The sequence below is a fragment of the Triticum urartu genome, chromosome 7A, assembly GCF_056163025.1.
Source record: "Triticum urartu cultivar PI428250 chromosome 7A, HENAU_Tu73, whole genome shotgun sequence".
Lineage (NCBI taxonomy): Eukaryota > Viridiplantae > Streptophyta > Magnoliopsida > Poales > Poaceae > Triticum > Triticum urartu.
Genome location: NC_141879.1, coordinates 492949738 through 492971689, shown reverse-complemented (window position 1 = coordinate 492971689; position 21952 = coordinate 492949738). Strand labels below are relative to the sequence as shown.

Below are 21952 nucleotides of genomic sequence, written 5' to 3'. Positions count from 1 at the left end.
GAGACGTTCTGAGGAGGACGAGGCGCGTGTCGCTGATTCAGCGGGCCCGTCGAGTTTTCGCGCCAAAAGCCCTCGCCCCGGCGCCCCTGAGCGCCCCAACGCGTCGGGTTTGGCTTGGGGCCGCCGGCGCTGATTTGGGTTCAAGCCCGTGAAAAACGGGTTTTTGATACGTGATTGGATTGAATTTTGGATGCCGGTACAATAAAAACGCATGAAAAGGGCTTGTTGAGGCTGCAGCTGGAGATGCTCTGACCCTGTGGCATTTCATCGTATTGAAGCACTTCAGGGGAGAAAACAGAACTCGCCCAACCTGCCGACCGTACCCGAGCAGGCGAGCTGCGCCCAGTTCACGCGCCGCACCGGCGGCCGGCCGTCGTCGCGTCCCTCTCCGTCCACCCTGCGCCCCGTTCCGCCCACCGTAGCGCTCCCGCCCTCCGCGGCGCTTCCCTTGCCTCCGCGCCGTCCCCAACCTCCGCCGAGGTCCCTCGCCGCATACCTAGGTTCTGCTCGGCCACCGACGGCGGCGCCCCGGCTCGGCGCAGGGAGAAACGGTGAGTCATTCCGGCTGTTGCGTCTCTCTCGACTTCCCTGCTTCCCGCTTTCGGTCTTAATAGGTTCAGCCTCAAGGATTCAATTCTCCTTTATTGATCGATTCCAGATGGCCGCGAAACTTGAACAATCTTCTCCTGCCCGACAACCAAAGCCTACCATGTCACCATCTTTGCCTCCCAAGCTGTCAATGTTCGGGGCAAAAGCTGGATTCGTCATACCAAAAAACAAGATACCAGGCTCAATGATTATCCGCAAGGTTGAAGCACCAACTGTCCCCAAGGAAGAGAACCCTAAACCTCTCAAAAGAAACACAAAGTGGGGGCCTGATCTTACCTCCGATCCTGCCGTCAGGAAAGCCAAAGCTCTTGCTTACCAGGTAGAGTAACCGTTTTGAGCTCAAGTATTATCTAGTGCTCTCCGTCCATGTAGTTGGACTTATAGCACATTCTATCTCAGAGTACCTTTTTGTTTGTATGCCATTTGCTAAATTATATCTGTACTATTAGCAACGCGGAAAGGATAGCATTGAGTTTTTAACTATGGGAAACAGGACTTTGCATCAGTATAATCCTCTGATATTGCAATGCAGACAACTGGAACACTTCTTTACTGTTAAGCATGCAAGAGTTTGTGCAACTATGTTTCTGTGTATCTTTAGCAAACTCAGGCAGCTGTCATGCTCATAGTTGCATCTCTACATTCAATCATTAACAGTAGAACCCTGCATTGTGCATTCTTCTTCTTGGGCATGCTAAGACGTGTTGTCAATAGTTCCAGATCGCATTCAGTCATAAGGATCTACCCCTTGCAATCATGTATTCTTAAAACACCTGTTTCTCTTCATAGCCTGCGAACCAGTATGTGATTGCATTTAGATATGTTCAACGACGTTTATTTAGTTACTTTAGCAACCATAGAACCAGCTTGACACCTTGTGTCATTTTGTATGACTAGAAAGTCTTGTAAAACATCTTATTGAGTTGCCTGTAATTCCACATTTCCGTCCAAGCAAGGCCCAAGTATGATTACGGTAGTTCCTCTTCCTCTGGTCAGACAGAAAAGAGCATTTTCTTGTGATTCTTTCATGTAGGAAGCTTCAATTGCCAGGTGTCATTAATTCACTATAGTGCATGAGCAGACTAGAGTGGAGCAGATTACAAAGGAGCTGACATCTGGAGCTCTAGTGATAGGAGGAAACGAAGGCTCATTGATTACGGTGAAGGGTTCAAGTTCTGATCGTGCTGACAATCCAAAAGAGAATGAGGTATTCATTGAGTGACCACCGTGCTGTCGCCCCCTTTCTGTTGTTCACAACGTTTGGATCTAGTTTAGTATGTGTTTTCGTAACTGGTAACCCCAGGTGCATGCTTTATAGAGGAAATGAGTTGTACAATCAAATTATGCTCTCATTTGATATGCTTTTGGAGGCATGTTGGTTGGTGCTTATGGTTATGTCGAAACAATTATATGCTCTCGTTTGGTAACTTCTTTCATTTTTGTTTTGCGGCAGGGGAAGATTAAACTCTTGGAGCTTGAAAAACGAGAAATTATTGGTGGGAGAAGTTGTTCTCTTACTCTGTGTCTTTCACGTCATATTTTTCTGAATAAAGAACTACTGCTGTGTCAGTGCATCCTGTCTCTGATGGAAGGTTGCTTCCTCAAGGGGGCATACCATGTTCAATATTGCTTAAGCATATTAACTATGCAGGGACTGAATGCCTCTGTAGTAGACTGTTAGTCATGCTTTGTTGTATTATGTCTTAAAGAAGTGTGTTATTAACTTGACTGTGTATTCATTGTAGGAGAAATACTCCAACTAAATCCAGCATACAAGGCTCCTGATGATTACAAGCCATTACTTAAGGAGACAAAAATCCCTCTGCCTGTATGTAAATGCACTGTTGTTTAATGCTTATCGATCAGTTTGTGTTTGCATTTGTACCAGTAGTTGTTTCACTTGTTTGTAGCGGTGTCCATCTTCTATTCATATCTGAAGGTTCTCATGTCAGCTTTTTAGTGCCATCTGCTAGTATAATGTATCACGATTAACAAATACCTTTTAAAATAAATTCTAAATCTGGGTAGATAACAAATTTGGGTTTGCTTTCTCTCTATATAAATGTGTTGCATTTACCTTGTGCTGTTGGCTATTGTAGACAGAAGCACATCCAGGACAAAACATCATTGGAATTCTTATAGGACCTGAGAGAAATACCCAGAAGCGACTACAGGAGGTATTAATGAGTCATTCTTGGAAATCTTCATTTTAATTGGTCGAAACATTCACGAGAATATGTTTGTTTCTTAGAATGTACCGTCACATCATTTATCATATGCCAGGAAACTGGAGCTAAAATACGAGTTTACGGGACTAAGAAAGGCAGTGGTGAAAAGGTTAACTTGTTTTCTTGATTCCTTTAACTTATAATAACATTTCTGTTCTCCATGTAAGTGAGAGCAGTATGTCATACCCTCGTACTGTACATTGATGGACAAACTATTATGACTTGTTTCAAACTTCTTAAATGTGTTGTTTGTGCTCTGGTATAGCTTTGTATTTGGTGGTGTTTCGTATACATCTTTAATGCAAAGTATTCAGTTGGACATGCAATCCCTTGAGCGTAGATTTAGTAAACTGTATTGAGTTGAAACAAAACAAAAATGCTGGGCCTTTGTTAATCTTTTGCTCTTGACCTTTGTTGTATCGCCTAATCGAAAATGTTAGTTAGGATCATTTCCACAGCAGATCTTTAGACATACTTTCTGTTTAAGCTTTACTTTTAGGGACTGTGATAACTATGATGCTCAAGTGCTAAGCACATCTTTTTCTTGATTATTTACTCTTTTATTAGCAAGTAATCCTGATAGCGATTTCAGCACAACTACATCAACTGAACACCTAAATTTATTATTCATGCTCAGGCTGAGGTTGGCCAGCCAGATATACATGAAGCGCAAGCTGCTTATGAGGACATATACATACATGTGTCAGCTGACTCTTATGACAAAGTTGATGCTGCAGTTGCGTTGATTGAGATGCTTCTTACTCCTGTCTCAGTAAGTTCAGAAGCTTGGTCTTATATTTGTAGTTGTAATATGCTGTCAATTGACCACCAAATCATTTTAACATTGTCAGGTAAATTCAACAGATACTCCAGAAACAGCTATTGTTTCTTCGGCAGTTACCTCTAGTGGTGTAAACCCAGCTGATATGCAACAGGGGCAGAGCACCACTTCTCAGCCTGGCTTATTTCAGTACCAATCACATAGTGCTCATTGGCTTTCCATTTCGCAAACCAGTGCTCCATCAATTCCTTCCTCAGGGCCTACACTGAGCCCATTACCCAACAATTCTTTGCAGCTGCAACCTCCTGCTGGTTCTTTCAGCATGCCACCATATACAGGACAATCTCCTCACATAAGTTTTATGCCAAGAAACGCACCACATTTTCCTGGATTTCAGCCATCAATGCCGAACAATCAACAACCTTCACAGCAGTTCCAAGCCAACCCCTCCATTGGACCACCTTTTGGCCAACCACCTGGAAATGCTTACAACCCACAACCATTGACATCTTCCGCAGCGCCACTGCCTGTTAGACCCCTTCAAACACCCCATGCGTCTGGAGGATGGCCAACTTTCTCCCCTGCTATGGCACAATCCCAGAGACCTTCACAAGGTGCACCAAGTTTTATGCCAATGAGACCTCCTATTTCTGTCTCGCCAGTTCCATCTGCGCCTTCTCAGTCAAATATGTCCACCAGCTATGGAACTCAGAATCCGCCAAGAGCAAACTTCACTCCTTCAGCAACATTACATTCCAGGCCTCCTGGTGGCCCCCAGTCTTTTCCTTCAGTTTCATCTCATGGTCCTACAGCGGTACAAGTACTATCATCTCCTGTTGGGGCGCCACCACAGCAAACTTACCCGCCATCGATGCAAATGCGTCCTCCCATGTCAACACCTCAAATGAGAGGCACACTTTCACCTTTCCCTCAAGCTGGACCAACACCTGGCAATGCACAAGTGGCGCCTTCATCGCGCCCGCCTGCTGGTATGCACGGGTTGTCTTTCTCAAGTTCAGCAAACACAGGCTACAATCAGACATCTATAGCTGCTTTCAGACCTCCACGTCCAGCCACAGGTGATTTTACCTTTAGGCCTCACGCGCCACCTTCAGCAGACCATCCAGCTTCAGCGGGCCAAATGGGAGCTCAAGCTAACTCTCCGTTTGGTTTACCCCAAGCACCGCCGTTCCGTCCTGCTAATCATAGCCCCATCTCCCCAGTTCAAGGTTTCCAAAGGCCTCCGGATGGAAGTCATATGGGTCCGGCTCGGATGCATGTTCCACCTCCACACTTCCATGGAACCTTCCCTGGGAATCCACCTGCTCATGAATCACCTAATGGGTTTCGACCATTCCCTCCAGCAAATCCAAACAGAATGCCGTTTCATTTCTTGCCACCGCAGCAGAATCCATTTCCGAATGCAAACAGGCAAGGCGGCCCAAATCCGATATATGATCCTTTCGCGCCAACATCCGTGTCAGGGGGGAGCAAAGAAGGCGGAGGCTGACCCTGTCTACTGAGGATCTCATGGCATCGGTTGGCTTGAAAGGAGGAGACGCTGATGACATCTCTGTCCTGAAATCGAGGTTGTGATGTGAAAGGAGGTGAGCCTTGAGCGGTCAAGGTGCTTAACTTGTACCATTGCTCTCCCTCTTTTTGTTTTGACAGAAGAACACCGTGTCGAAGGAGACATTTCTTGCATTTGCGGCTATTTGTACGTTCAAATCCTCCATTAAAGAAAGAAACAAAGATGCCTGTGCTGTTTTGCTCTTCGAGCAAGCGAAACTCATACCCGGATCACTTGCGTTTGTTTACAGCAATTTATGTACTACTGCCTTGCTTCCAGTGCAGTCCTAAAATATTCTTGTGCCAGCATTGACATGTAACCGAATCTATAAGTGTCTACACAGTAGGAAACAAGAGATGATGGGATGAATTCCCCTCCCTTTTCTTCCTTCCCCGAGTAGCTAAAAGCAGTATGTCCTATCCACTAACCCAAGTGGAAACCAAGCCTTTTGTCGTTCAAAAACGTGGGGTCCCGTTTTGATCATCGTTTGTCATGACTCCTTTTTAAGTTGGTTGATCATCGGTTGTCATGACATTTTTGTTTGGTAAGTTGGTTTGCTTAGACATCATGTATACTTTGTGTATGTCGTATTTTGGGTATTGGTTTCATGGTTCAAAAGCGCAGAGTCTTGTTTAGTTTAATTTCTACTCCCTCCGTAAACTAATATAAGAGTGTTTAGATTACTAAACGTGTATGTCGTATTTTGGGTATTGGTTTCATGGTTCAAAAGCGCAGAGTCTTGTTTAGTTTAATTTCTACCTCCTCCGTAAACTAATATAAGAGTGTTTAGATTACAGAGGGAGTAAATTTTAAGGGCAAAGCGGATAAAGCAAGTTTTTAGATATGCAATCTATGGTGGGAACAATCTATATGGCAAGCAAACTAATACTTCTTCTGTCCTAAAATAAGTGTCTTAACTTAGTACAATTTTGTACTAAAGTTAATACAAAGTCGAGACACTTATTTTGAGACGGAGGGAATACAATGGTAAGCTAAGCAACAAGCTAATCACCAAGCCAACAAGCAAAAAAAAGCAAGTAAAGGGACAACAAGCTAATTAGCAAGCCAAAAAGCAAGTAAAGGGACATGAACAGATAAACCACAAGTGAGCGAGGACGCAAATGTATCCGGGAACTTGGGGGAGTGCAGAAGTGCTGAAGCCAAAGCTCCGGAATGCCACCAAGTGGCTCACTTTATTCTCTCTATGAGTCACCCCCAACGGGCGAGTCTCAAATTACTCGGGGTTAGTCTGGAAGGTGACCACCGAACCTCTACAAACTTCCTCGAGCACACCACAACCAAGGAAGCTTTCGCGCCTTTACTCCTACTGCCTAGGAGCCCCAAACTCCAAGAGTAACAAGTGTTGGTGATGAAATCGAGCGGGGATCACGAATTGATTTTGTGAAACATAGAAGAGTCTTCTTCTTTCCTCAAAATATGGTGGAGTTTGAGCCAAGGGATTGAGAGGAGCCATTGGGGGGGGGGGGGGGGGTTGGAAGGGTGGAGCAGCTCAAGACATTAGATTTTTTTTGGTTGGGGGTGGAAGACGGTGGTTTTATACCACAACCCCCCAAAGTGTACGTTCCCAACATGATGGCCCCGTGTGCATGGGCTAAAGGACCTCATGCGCACGGAGTTAGCCGAGCAGAAAACCCTAGATCCCGTGTGCATGGTGAAGAAAATATGCCCTAGAGGCAATAATAAAGTTGTTATTTATATTTCCTTATATCATGATAAATGTTTATTATTCATGCTAGAATTGTATTAACCGGAAACTTAGTACATGTGTGAATACATAGACAAAACAGAGTGTCCCTAGTATGCTTCTACTTGACTAGCTCGTTAATCAAAGATGGTTAAGTTTCCTAACCATAGACATGTGTTGTCATTTGATGAACGAGATCACATCATTAGAGAATGATGTGATGGACAAGACCCATCCGTTAGCTTAGTATTATGATCATTTAGTTTTATTGCTATTGCTTTCTTCATGGCTTATACATATTCCTCTGACTATGAGATTATGCAACTCCCGAATACCGGAGGAACACCTTGTGTGCTATCAAACGTCACAACGTAACTGGGTGATTATAAAGATACTCTACAGGTGTCTCCAAAGGTGTTTGTTGAGTTGGCATAGATCGAGATTAAGATTTTTCACTCATTGTATCGGAGAGGTATCTCTAGGCCCTCTCGGTAATGCACATCACTATAAGCCTTGCAAGCAATGCGACTAATGAGTTAGTTGCGGGATGATGCATTACGGAACGAGTAAAGAGATTGCTGGTAACGAAATTGAACTAGGTATGATGATACTGACGGTCGAATCTCGGGCAAGTAACATACCGATGACAAAGGGAATGACGTATGTTGTTATGCGGTTTGACCGATAAAGATCTTCATAGAATATGTAGGAGCCAATATGAGCATCTAGGTTCCGCTATTGGTTATTGACTGGAGATGTGTCTCGGTCATGTCTACATAGTTCTCGAACCCGTAGGGTCCGCACGTTTAACGTTCGATGACGGTTTGTATCATGAGTTATGTGATTTGATGACCGAAGATTGTTCGGAGTCTCGGATGAGATCACGGACATGACGAGGAGTCTCGAAATGGTCGAGAGGTAAAGATTGATATATTGGAAGGTTATATTCGGACACCGGAATGGTTCCGGAGTGATTCAGGTATTTTTCGGAGTACCGGGAGGTTACCGGAACCCCTCGGGGGAAGTAGTGGGCCTTCATGGGCCTTAGTGGAAAGGAGAGGAGGGCTGCAAGGGTGGCCGCCACCCCCCCATGGCAAGTCCGAAATGGACTAGAGAGGGGGCGGCGCCCCCCTCTTTCCTTCTCCCTCTCCTACCCCTTCCCTCTCCCCCCTCTTGGAAAAGGAAGGGGAGTCCAACTAGGACTGGGAATCCTAGTTGGACTCCCCCTATGGCGCGCCCCTCCTTGGCCGGCCTCCTCCTTCCCCCTCCTTTATATACGTGGGCAGGGGGCACCCCAAAGTACAACAGACAATCTCTTAGCCGTGTGCGGTGCCCCCCTCCACAGTTCAACACCTCGGTCATATCGTCGTAGTGCTTAGGTGAAGCCCTACGCCAGTAACTTCATCATCACCGTCGCCACGCCATTGTGCTGATGGAACTCTCCCTCGTCCTCAACTGGATCAAGAGCTCAACGGACGTCATCGTGCTGAACGTGTGCTGAACACGGAGGTGTCGTACGTTCGGTACAATGATCGGTTGGATCGTGAAGACGTTCGACTACATCAACCGCGTTACTAAACGCTTCCGCTTTCGGTCTACGAGGGTACGTGGATACACTCTCCCGTCTCGTTGCTATGCATCTCCTAGATAGATCTTGCGTGATCGTAGGAATATTTTTGAATTACTACGTTCCCCAACAGTGGTATCAGAGCCAGGTCTATGCGTAGATGATATGCACGAGTAGAACACAATGAGTTGTGGGCGATAATAGTCATACTGCTTACCACCAATGTCTTACTTTGATTCGGCGGCATTGTTGGATGAAGCGGCCCAGACCGACATTCAAGGTTGTCAGAATCGTGATTTTGAATCAGATCGGAGCTCCGATGGTAGGATCGCAAATCGTATAATCTTCACTATCAGGATCGTAGAAACGTAGATTCTATGAACTAAAATCGTAGAATCATAGGGGTTAGTTTGGATCGTAAAGTCGTAGAATCGTATAACAAAATCGCGATTCCGAAAACCATGCCGACATTACATGACCGCGTTCATGAGACTGGTTCTACCGACGTGCTTCGCACACAGGTGGCTAGCGGGTGTCTGTTTCTCCAACTTTAGTTGAATCGAGTTTGACTACGGCCGGTCCTTGTTGAAGTTTAAAATAGCACACTTGATGAAAAATCGTTGTGATTTTGATGCGTAGGTAAGAGCGGTTCTTACTAGAAGCCCGTAGCAGCCACGTAAAACTTGCAACAACAAAGTAGAGGATGTCTAACTTGTTTTTGCAGGGCATGTTGTGATGTGATATGGTCAAGACGTGACGAGATATAAATTGTTGTATGAGATGATCATGTTTTGTAAAAGTTATCGGCAACTCGCAGGAGCCTTATGGTTGTCGCTTTATTGTATGAAATGCAATCGCCATGTAATTGCATTACTTTATCACTAAGCGGTAGCGATAGTCATGGAAGCAATAGTTGCCAAGACGACAAGATGCTACGATGGAGATCAAGGTATCAAGCTGGTGAAGATGGAGATCATGACGGTGCTTTGGAGATGGAGATCAAAGGCACAAGATGACGATGGCCATATCATGTCACATATTTTGATTGCATGTGATGTTTATCCTTTATGCATCTTATTTTGCTTAGTATGACAGTACCATTATAAGATGACCCGTCACTAAATTTCAAGGTATAAGTGTTCTCCCTGAGTATGCACCGTTGCTATAGTTTGTCTTGCCGAGACACCATGTGATGATCGGGTGTGATAAGCTTTATGTTCACATACAACGGGTGCAAGCCAGTTTTGCACGTGCAGAGTACTTGGGTTAAACTTGACGAGCCTAGCATATGCACATATGGCCTCGGAACACTGAGACCAAAAGGTCGAACATGAATCATATTGTAGATATGATCAACATAGTGATGTTCACCATTGAAAACTACTCCATCTCACGTGATGATCAGACATGGTTTAGTTATTATGGATCACGTGATCATTTAGATGACTAGAGGGATGTCCATCCAAGTGGTAGTTCTTAAGTAATATGATTAATTGAACTTAAATTTATCATAAACTTAGTCCTAATAGTATTTGCATATCTATGTTGTAGATCAATAGCTTGCGATGTAGCTCCCCGTTTATTTTTTGATATGTTCCTAGAGAAATATAAGTTGAAAGATGAAAGTAGCAATGATGCAGACTGGGTCCGTAATCTGAGGACTATCCTCATTGCTGCATAGAAGAATTATGTCCTTGATGCACCGCTAGGTGACAGACCTATTGCAGGAGCAGATGCAGACGTTATGAACGTTTGGCAAGCTCGGTATGATGACTACTTAATAGTTTAGTGCACCATGCTTTACGGCTTAGAACCGGGACTTCAAAAACGTTTTGAACGCCATAGAGCATATAAGATGTTCCAAGAGCTGAAATTGGTATTTCATACTCATGCCCGACTCGAGAGGTATGAGACCTCTGATAGTATTTTGCCTACAAGATGGAGGAGAATAGCTCAACCAATGAGCATGTGCTCAGACTGTCTGGGTACTACAATTGCTTGACTCAAGTGGGAGTTAATATTCCAGATAAGATAGTGATTGACAAAGTTCTCTAGTCACTATCACCAAGTTACTAGAACTTCGTGATGAACTATAATATGCAAGGGATGAACAAGACAATTCATGAGCTCTTCGTAATGCTAAAGGCTACGGAGGTAGAAATCAAGAAAGAGCATCAAGTGTTGATGGTTAACAAGACCACTAGTTTCAAGAAAAAGGGCAAAGGTAAGAAGGGGAACTTCAAGAAGAATAGCAAGCAAGTTGCTGCTCCCGGGAAGAAGCCCAAGTCTGGACCTAAGCCTGAAACTAAGTGCTTCTACTGCAAAGGAAATTGTCACTAGAAGCGAAACTGCCCCAAATACTTGGCGGATAAGAAGGATGGTAAAGTGAAGAAAAAAAAGTATATATGATATACATGTTATTGATGTGTACCTTACTAGTGTTCATAGTAGCCCCTGGGTATTTGATACCGGTTCAGTTGCTATGATTAGTAACTCGAAATAGGTGTTACAAAATGAACAAAGACTAGTTGAGGGCAAGGTGACGATATGTGTTGGAAATGATTCCAAGGTTGATAAGATCACCATCGCATACTCCATCTACCTTCAGATTAGTATTGGAACTAAATAAATGTTATTTGGTGTTTGCGTTGAGCATAAATATGATTCGATCATGTTTATTGCGATACAGTTATTCATTTAAGTCGGAGAATAATTGTTGTTCTATTTACATGAATAAAACCTTCTATGGTCTTACATCCAATGTAAATGGTTTGCTGAATCTCGATCATAGTGATCCACATAATATTGATGCCAAAAGATGCAAAGTTAATAATGATAGTGCAACTTATTTGTGGCACTGCCGTTTAGGTCATATTGGTGTATAGCGCATGGAGAAACTCCATGTTGATGGACTTTTGAATCACTTGATTATGAATCACTTGATGCTTGCGAGCCATGCCTCATGGGCAAGATGACTAAAACTCCGTTCTTCGAAACAATGGAGTGAGCCACTGACTTATTGGAAATAATACATACTGATGTATGCGGTCCGATGACTATTGAAGCTCATGGCGGGTATCATTATTTTCTGACCTTCATAGATGATTTAAGCAGATATGGGTATATCTACTTAATGAAACACTAGTCTGAAACATTTGAAAAGTTCAAAGAAATTCAGAGTGAAATTAAGAATCATTGTAACAAGAAAATAAAGTTTCTACGATCTGATCACGGAGGCAAATATTTGAGTTACGAGTTTGACCTTCATTTAAAAACAATGTGGAATAGTTTCACAACTCATGCCACCTGGAACACCACGGAGTAATGGTGTGTCCGAACATCATAACTGTACTTTATTAGATATGGTGCGATCTATGATGTCTCTTACCGATTTACCACTATCCTTTTGGGGTTATGCATTAGAGACAGCTGCATTCATGTTAAATAGGGCACCGTCTAATCCGTTGAGACGACACCGTATGAACTATGGTTTGGCAAGAAACCTAAGCTGTCGTTCTTAAAGTTTGGGGCTGCGATGCTTATGTGAAAAAGCTTCAACCTGATAAGCTCGAACCCAAAACAGAGAAATGCATCTTCATAGGATACCCGAAGGAAACTGTTGGGTACACCTTCTATCACAGATCTGAAGGCAAGATATTCATTGCTAAGAATGGATCCTTTCTAGAGAAGGAGTTTCTCTCGAAAGAAGTGAGTGAGAGGAAAGTAGAACTCGATGAGTTAATTGTACCTTCTCCCAAATTGGAAAGTATTTCATCACAGAAATCAGTTCCAGTGATTCCTACACCAATTAGTGAGGAAGCTAATGATGATGATCATGAAATTTCAGATCAAGTTACTACCGAATCTCATAGGTCAACCAAAGTATGGTCCGCAACAGAGTGGTACGGTAATCCTTTCTGGAAGTCATGTTACTAGACCATGACGAACCTACGAACTATGAGGAAGCGATGATGAGCCCAGATTCCGCGAAATGGCTTGAGGCCATGAAATCTGAGATGGGATCCATGTATGAGGACAAAGTATGGACTTTGATTGACTTGCCTGATGATCGGCAAGTCATTAAGATTAAATGGATCTTCAAGAGGAAGACGGACGCTGATAGTAGTGTTACTATCTACAAAGCTCGAATTGTCGCAAAAGGTTTTCGACAAGTTCAAGGTGTTGACTACAATGAGAGTTTCTCACTCGTATCTATGCTTAAAGTCTGTCCGAATCATGTTAGAAATTGCCGCATTTTATGATTATGAAATTTGGCAAATGGATATCAAAACTACATTCCTTAATGGATTTCTTAAAGAAGAGATGTATATGATGCAACCAGAAGGTTTTGTCAATCCTAAAGGTACTAACAAAGTGTGTAAGCTCCACCGATCCATTTATGGACTGGTGCAAGCATCTCGGAATTGGAATGTACGCTTTAATAGTGTGATCAAAGCATATAGTTTTATACAGACTTGCGGTGAAGCATGTATTTACAAGAAAGTGAGTGGGAGCACTACAACCTTTCTGATAAGTATATGTGAATGACATATTGTTGATCGGAAATGATGTAGAAATTTCTGGAAAGCATAAAGGAGTGTTTGAAAGAAGTTTTTCAAAGAAATACCTCGGTAAAGCTACTTACATATTGGCCATCAAGATCTATAAAGATAGATCAAGACGCTTGATAATACTTTCGATGAGTACGTACCTTGATAAGATTTTGAAGGAGTTCATAATGGATCAGTCAAAGAAGGAGTTCTTGCCTGAGTTGTAAGGTGTGAAGTTGAGTAAGACTCAAAACCTGACCATGGCAGAAGATAGAGAGAGAATGAAAGTCATTCCCTATGCCTTAGTGCTACCTCTTGAGCACTGCGTTGGTTTTCCCTTGAAGAGGAAAGGGTGATGCAGCAAAGTAGCGTAAGTATTTCCCTCAGTTTTTGAGAACCAAGGTATCAATCCAGTAGGATATCACGCTCAAGTCCCACGCACCTACACAAACAAATAAGAACCTCGCAACCAACGCGATAAAGGGGTTGTCAATCCCTTCACGGTCACATACAAGAGTGAGATCTGATAGATATGATAAGATAATATTTTTGGTATTTTTATGATAAAGAGAAATAAAGATGTAAAGTAAAATAAATGACAAAGGAAATAACTAAGTGTTGGGAGATTAATATGATGGAAGATAGACCCGGGGGCCATAGGTTTCACTAGTGGCTTCTCTCAAGAGCATAAGTATTATGGTGGGTAAACGAATTACTGTCGAGCAATTGATAGAATTGAGCATAGTTATGAGAATATCTAGGTATGATCATGTATATAGGCATCACGTCCGCCACAAGTAGACCGAAACGATTCTGCATCTACTACTATTACTCCACACATCGACCGCTATCCAGCATGCATCTAGAGTATTAAGTTCATAAGAACAGAGTAATGCTTTAAGGAAGACGACATGATGTAGAGGGGTAAACTCATGCAATATGATATAAACCCCATATTTTTATCCTCGATGGCAACAATACAATACGTGTCGGTTCCCTTTCTATCACTGGGATCGAGCACCACAAGATTGAACCCAAAACTAAGCACTTCTCCCATTGCAAGAAAGATCAATCTAGTAGGCCAAACCAAACTGATAATTCGAAGAGACTTGCAAAGATAAACCAATCATACATAAAAGAATTCAGAGGAGAATCAAATATTGTTCATAGATAATCTGGATCACAAACCCACTATTCATCAGATCTCGACAAACACACCGCAAAAGAAGATTACATCGAATAGATCTCCAAGAAGATCGAGGAGAACTTTGTATTGAGATCCAAAGAGAGAGAAGAAACCATCTAGCTAATAACTATGGACCCGTAGGTCTGAAGTAAACTACTCACACATCACCGGAGAGGCCATGGAGTTGATGTAGAGGCCCTCTGTGATTAATGCCCCCTCTGGCGGAGCTCCGGAAAAGGCCCCGAGATGGGATCTCTCGGGTACAGAAGGTTGCGGCGGTGGAGTTAGGTTTTCGTGGTGCTCCTGGATGATTTGGGGGGGTACGTGGATATATATAGGAGGAAGAGGTACGTCAGTGGAGCAACGGAGGGCCCACCAGGATGGAGGGCGCGCCCAAGGGGTAGGCGCGCCCCCTGCCTCGTGCCTTCCTCGGTTGTTTCTTGACGCCCACTCCAAGTCTCCTGGACCAAGTTTGTTGAGAAAATCACGTTCCCGAAGGTTTCATTCCATTTGGACTCCGTTTGATATTCCTTTTCTTCGAAACCCTAAAATAGGCAAAAAATAGCAATTTGGGCTGGGCCTCCGGTTAGTAGGTTAGTCCCAAAAATGATATAAAAGTGTAAAATAAAGCCCATTGACATCCAAAATAGATAATATAATAGCATGGAGCAATCAAAAATTATAGATACGTTGGAGACGTATCAAGCATCCCCAAGCTTCATTCCTGCTCGTCCTTGAGTAGGTAAATGATAAAAGAAGAATTTTTGATGTGGAATGCTTTCTAACATATTTCTCAATGTAATTTTTCTTTATTATGGCATGAATGTTCAGATCCGAAAGATTCAAGATAGAAGTTTAATATTGACATAAAAATAATAATACTTCAAGCATACTACTAAGCAATTATGTCTTCTCAAAATAACATGGCCAAAGAAAGTTATCCCTACAAAATCATATAGTCTGGCTATGCTCTATCTTCACCACACAAAATATTTAAATCATGCACAACCCCGATGACAAGCCAAGCTATTGTTTCATACTTTTGATGTTCTTAAACTTTTTCAATCTTCACGCAGTATATGAGTGTGAGCCATGGATAGCACTAGGTGGAATAGAATGGTGGTTGTGGAGAAGACAAAAAGGAGAAGATAGTCTCACATCAACTTGGCGTATCAACGGGCTATGGAGATGCCCATCAATAGATATCAATGTGAGTGAGTAGGGATTGCCATGCAATAGATGCACTAGAGCTATAAGTATATGAAAGCTCAACAAAAGAAATTAAGTGGGTGTGCATCCAACTTGCTTGCTCACGAAGACCTAGGGCATTTTGAGGAAGCCCATCATTGGAATATACAAGCCAAGTTCTATAATGAACAATTCCCACTAGTATATGAAAGTGATATCATAGGAGACTCTCTATATGAAGAACATGGTGCTACTTTGAAGCACAAGTGTGGAAAAAGGATAGTAGCATTGTCCCTTCTCTCTTTTTGTCACATTTTTTATTTGGGCCTTCTTTCTCTTTTTTGGGCCTCTTTTCCTCTTTTTTTCGTCCAGAGTCTCATCCCGACTTGTGGGGGAATCATAGTCTCCATCATCCTTTCCTCAGTTGGGACAATGCTCTAATAATGGTGATCATCACACTTTATTTACTTACAACTCAAGAATTACAACTCAATACTTAGAACAAAATATGACTCTATGTGAATGCCTCCGGCAGTGTACCGGGATGTGCAATTAATGATGCATGAGTGACATGTATAGAGAATTATGAATGGTAGCTTTGCCACAAATACGATGTCAATTACATGATCATGCAAGCAATATGACAATGATGAAGCGTGTCATAATAACAGAACGGTGGAAAGTTGCATGGCAATATATCTCGGAATGGCTATGAAAATGCCATAATAGGTAGGTATGGTTGCTGTTTTGAGGAAGGTATATGGTGGGTTTATGGTACCGGTGAAAGTTGCGCGATACTAGAGAGGCTAGCAATGGTGGAAGGGTGAGAGTGCGTATAATCCATGGACTCAATATTAGTCATAAAGACCTCACATACTTATTGCAAAAATCTATTAGTTATCGAAACAAAGTATTACGCGCATGCTCCTAGGGGATAGATTGGTAGGAAAAGACCATCGCTCGTCCCCGACCGCCACTCATAAGGAAGACAATCAATAAATAAATCATGCTCCGACTTCATCAGAAAACGGTTCACCATACGTGCATGCTACGGGAATCACAAACTTCAACACAATTATTTCTCAAATTCACAACTACTAAACTAGCATGACACTAATATCACCATCTCCATATCTCAAAACAATTATCAAGTATCAAACTTCTCATAGTATTCAATGCACTTCTATGAAAGTTTTTATATTATAGAAAATTTCCATGTTGTTCTAAAGGACTCTCAAAATAATATAAGTGAAGCATGAGAGATCAATAGTTTCTATAAAACAAATCCACCATCGTGCTCTAAAAGATATAAGTGAAGCACTAGAGCAAAAACTATATAACTCAAAAGATATAAGTGAAGCACATAGAGTATTCTAATAAATTTCAAATCATGTGAGTCTCTCTCAAAAGTTGTGTACAGCAAGGATGATTGTGGTAAACTAAAAATCAAAGACTCAAATCATACAAGACGCTCCAAGCAAAACACATATCATGTGGTGAATAAAAATATAGCTCCAAGTAAAGTTACCGATAGACAAAGACGAAAGAGGGGATGCCTTCCGGGGCATACCCAAGCTTAGGATTTTTGGTGTCCTTGAATTTTACCTTGGGGTGCCATGGGCACCCCCAAGCTTAGGCTCTTGCCACTATTTGTTCCATAATCCATCAAATCTTTACCCAAAACTTGAAAACTTCACAACACAAAACTCAAAATAGAAAATCTCGTGAGCTTCGTTAGCGAAAGAAAACAAAACACCACTTCAAGGTACTGTAATGAACTCATTCTTTATTTATATTGGTGTTAAACATACTGTATTCCAACTTCTCTATGGTTTATAAACTCTTTTACTAGCCATAGATTCATCAAAATAAGCAAACAACACAAGAAAAACAGAATCTGTCAAAAACAGAATAGTCTGTAGTAATCTGTAGCTAACGCAACTTCTGGAACCCCAAAAATTCTAAAATAAATTGCTGGACGTGAGAAATTTATCTATTAATCATCTGAAAAAATCATTAACTAAATATAACCTTCCAAATAAAAATGGCAGCGATTCTCGTAAGCGCTAAAGTTTCTATTTTTACAACAAGATCAAAAAGACTTTCCCCAAGTCTTTCCAACGGTTCTACTTGGCACAAACACTAATTAAACACAAAAAACACAACCAAAACAGAGGCTAGATAAATTATTTATTACTAAACAGGATCAAAAACCAAGGAATGAAAATAAAATTGGGTTGCCTCCCAATAAGCGCTATCGTTTAACGCCCCTAGCTAGGCATAAAAGCGAAGATAGATCTAGGTATTGCCATCTTTGGTAGGCAATCCATAAGTGGCTCTCATAATAGATTAATATGGTAATTTAATTTTCTTTCTAGGGAAGTGTTCCATGCCTTTCCTTAATGGAAATTGGAATCTAATATTCCCTTCCTTCATATCAATAATTGCACCAATCGTTCTAAGGAAAGGTCTACCAAGAATAATAGGACATGAAGGATTGCGATCTATATCATGAACAATGAAATCTACAGGCACATAGTTCCTATTTGCAACAATAAGAACATCATTAATTCTTCCCATAGGTTTCTTAATAGTGGAATCCGCAAGGTGCAAGTTTAAAGAACAATCATCAAAATCACGGAAACCTAGCAAATCACACAAAGTTTTTGGAAACATGGAAACACTAGCACCCAAATCACACAAAGCATAGCACTCATGATCTTTAATTTTAATTTTTATTGTAGGTTCCCACTCATCATAAAGTTTTCTAGGGATAGAAACTTCCAACTCAAGTTTTTCTTCATAAGATTGCATCAAAGCATCAACGATATGTTTAGTAAAAGCTTTATTTTGACTATAAGCATGAAGAGAATTTAGCACGGATTGCAACAAGGAAATACAATCTATCAAAGAGCAATTATCATAATTAAATTACTTGAAATCCAAAATAGTGGGTTCATTGATATTTAAAGTTTTGACCTCCTCAATCCCACTTTTAACAATTTTAGCATCAAGATCTAAAAACTCCGAATTTTTGGAACGCCTTCTAGGTAAAGGTGGCTCATCTTCAGTCCCATCATTATCAAGATTCATATTGCAAAACAAAGATTTAATGGGAGACACATCAATAACTTTTAGATCTTCATCTTTATTTTCATTAAAAAAATCCGGCTTAGCAGCCATCTTATTAAATAAGGTGGCCTGCTTATTCGAAACTTCAGCAATTAATTTTTCGAGATGAGCAATCTGAGATTTCAAACCATAAAATTCTTTAGACATATCATCGATCTCTTTATTCATATAACCCATAAAGCTTTTTTGTTCCTTAAGCTCGTTCCTAAAGAAATTATTATGCTCAAATTGTAAAGCCATAAAACTCCTGATATTGATTTCGATCTCTTCTAACCTTTTAAGGTGAAGATCACCAAATCTAGGTAGAGTCATCGTGACAAGCAGGCAATCCAACACACAAGCAAACAAGAAACTGGCAAAAGAGGCAAATAGGGAAAGAGAAGGGGAACGGAGAGAGAGGGCGAATAAAACGGCAAGGGTGAAGTGGGGGAGAGGAAAACGAGAGGCAAATGGCAAATAATGTAATGCGAGGGATAAGAGTTTTTGATGGGTACTTGGTATCTTTTGACTTGGTAATGGCACCAGAAATGACTCGTTGTTGGGAGTCAAATCTTTACTTGACTTGGCGCGAATCTCCCCGGCAACGGCGCCAGAAATCCTTTTTGCTACCTCTTGAGCACTGCGTTGGTTTTCCCTTGAAGAGGAAAGGGTGATGCAGCAAAGTAGCATAAGTATTTCCCTCAGTTTTTGAGAACCAAGGTATCAATCCAGTAGGAGATCACGCTCAAGTCCCACGCACCTACACAAACAAATAAGAACCTCGCAACCAACGCGATAAAGGGGTTGTCAAGCCCTTCACGGTCACTTACGAGAGTGAGATCTGATAGATATGATAAGATAATATTTTTGGTATTTTTATGATAAAGAGAAATAAAGATGCAAAGTAAAATAAACGGCAAAGGAAATAACTAGGTGTTGGAAGATTAATATGATGGAAGATAGACCCGGGGGCCATAGGTTTCACTAGTGGCTTCTCTCAAGAGCATAAGTATTACGGTGGGTAAACGAATTATTGTCGAGCAATTGATAGGATTGAGCATAGTTATGAGAATATCTAGGTATGATCACGTACATAGGCATCACGTCCGCGACAAGTAGACCGAAACGATTCTACATCTACTACTATTACTCCACACATCGACCGCTATCCAGCATGCATCTAGAGTATTAAGTTCATAAGAACAGAGTAATGCTTTAAGGAAGATGACATGATGTAGAGGGATAAACTCATGCAATATGATATAAACCCCATATTTTTATCCTCGATGGCAACAATACAATACGTGTCGGTTCCCTTTCTTTCACTGGGATCGAGCACCGCAAGATTGAACCCAAAGCTAAGCACTTCTCCCATTGCAAGAAAGATCAATCTAGTAGGCCAAACCAAACGGATAATTCGAAGAGACTTGCAAAGATAAACCAATCATACATAAAAGAATTCAGAGAAGAATCAAATATTGTTCATAGATAATCTGGGTCATAAACCCACAATTCATCGGATCTCGACAAACACACCGCAAAAGAAGATTACATCGAATAGATCTCCAAGAAGATTGAGGAGAACTTTGTATTGAGATCCAAAGAGAGAGAAGAAGCCATCTAGCTAATAACTATGGACCCGTAGGTCTGAAGTAAACTACTCACACATCACCGGAGAGACCATGGAGTTGATGTAGAGGCCCTCTATGATCAATGCCCCTCCGGCGGAGCTCCAGAAAAGGCCCCGAGATGGGATCTCTCGGGTACAGAAGGTTGCGGCGGTGGAATTAGGTTTTAGTGGTGCTCCTGGATGTTTGGGGGGTACGTGGATATATATAGGAGGAAGAGGTACATCGGTGGAGCAACGGAGGGCCCACGAGGGTGGAGGGTGCACCCAGGGGGGGGGGGGGGGTAGGCACGCGCCCCTGCCTCGTGCCTTCCTCGGTTGTTTCTTGACGCCCACTCCAAGTCTCCTAGATCATGTTTGTTGAGAAAATCACGTTCCCGAAGGTTTCATTCCGTTTGGACTCTGTTTGATATTCCTTTTCTTCGAAACCCTAAAATAGGCAAAAAACAGCAATTTGGGTTGGGCCACCGGTTAGTAGGTTAGTCCCAAAAATGATATAGAAGTGTAAAATAAAGCCCATTGACATCCAAAATAAATAATATAATAGCATGGAGCAATAAAAAAATTATAGATACGTTGGAGACATATCACTCAGTCATAGGTTTTATAAAGTATGCCATGTTGTATACCAGATCTATTGTGTACCTTGTTATGAGTTTGGCAAAGGGGTACAATAGTGATCCAGGAGTAGATCACTGGAAAGCGGTCAAAATTATCCTTAGAGGACTAAGGAAACATTTCTCGGTTATGGAGGTGATAAAGAGTTCATCGTAAAGAGGTACGCCAATGCAAGCTTTAACACCGATCTGGATGAATCCGAGTCTCAATCCGGATACATACTGAAAGTGGGAGAAATTAGCTAGAGTAGCTCCATGCAGAGCATTGTAGACATAGAAAATTTGCAAAATACATATGGCTCTGAATGTGACAGACCCGTTGACTAAAATTCTCTCACAAGCAAAACATGATCACACCTTAGTACTCTTTGGGTGTTAATCACATAGCGATGTGAACTAGATTTTGACTCTAGTAAACCCTTTGGGTGTTAGTCCCATGGCGATGTGAACTATTGATGTTAAATCACATGATGATGTGAACTAGATTATTGACTCTAGTGCAAGTGGGAGACTGAAGGAAATATGCCCTAGAGGCAATAATAAAGTTGTTATTTATATTTCCTTATACCATGATAAATGTTTATTATTCATTCTAGAATTGTATTAACCGGAAAGTTAGTACATGTGTGAATACATAGACAAAACAGAGTGTCCCTAGTATGCCTCTACTTGACTAGCTCCTTAATCAAGATGGTTAAGTTTCCTAACCATAGACATGTGTTGTCATTTGATGAATGGGATCACATCATTAGAGAATGATGTGATGGACAAGACCCATCCATTAGCTTAGCATTATGATCGTTTAGTTTTATTGCTATTGCTTTCTTCATGGCTTATACATATTCCTCTTACTATGAGATTACGCAACTCCTGAATACCGGAGGAACACCTTGTGTACTATCAAACGTCACAACGTAACCAGGTGATTATAAAGATGCTCTAGAGGTGTTTCCAAAGGTGTTTGTTGAGTTGGCATAGATCGAGATTAGGATTTGTCACTCCGTGTATCGGAGAGGTATCTCTAGGCCCTCTCGGTAATGCACATCACTATAAGCCTTGCAAGCAATGTGACTAGTGAGTTAGTTGCAGTATGATGCATTATGGAACGAGTAAACAGACTTGCCACTAACGAGATTGAACTAGGTATGATGATACCAACGATTGAATCTCGGGCAAGTAACATACCGATGACAAAGGGAATGGCGTATGTTGT

At 41.6% G+C, this 21952-nt stretch overlaps 1 protein-coding gene across 1 annotated transcript; it reads left to right on the top strand.

Annotated features, from left to right (window-relative positions):
* Positions 1-239: 239 nt before the first annotated feature.
* On the top strand, positions 240-5575 carry LOC125518456 (RNA-binding KH domain-containing protein). The gene is made up of 9 exons (XM_048683290.2): positions 240-551; positions 659-928; positions 1691-1816; positions 2063-2105; positions 2355-2437; positions 2709-2786; positions 2893-2946; positions 3475-3609; positions 3689-5575. The coding sequence occupies exons 2-9, from the start codon at positions 659-661 to the stop codon at positions 5126-5128; spliced, it is 2229 nt and encodes a 742-aa protein (XP_048539247.2). The 5' UTR covers positions 240-551; the 3' UTR covers positions 5129-5575.
* The last annotated feature ends 16377 nt before the right edge of the window (positions 5576-21952 follow it).

Excerpts from the sequence above, each read along its gene's own strand:
- LOC125518456 (XM_048683290.2), top strand. The coding sequence starts at position 659 with ATGGCCGCGAAACTTGAACAATCTTCTCCTGCCCGACAACCAAAGCCT. Across the intron at positions 2,438-2,708 it reads AGACAAAAATCCCTCTGCCT|ACAGAAGCACATCCAGGACA; the intron begins GTATGTAAATGC and ends TGGCTATTGTAG. Across the intron at positions 2,787-2,892 it reads CCCAGAAGCGACTACAGGAG|GAAACTGGAGCTAAAATACG; the intron begins GTATTAATGAGT and ends ATCATATGCCAG.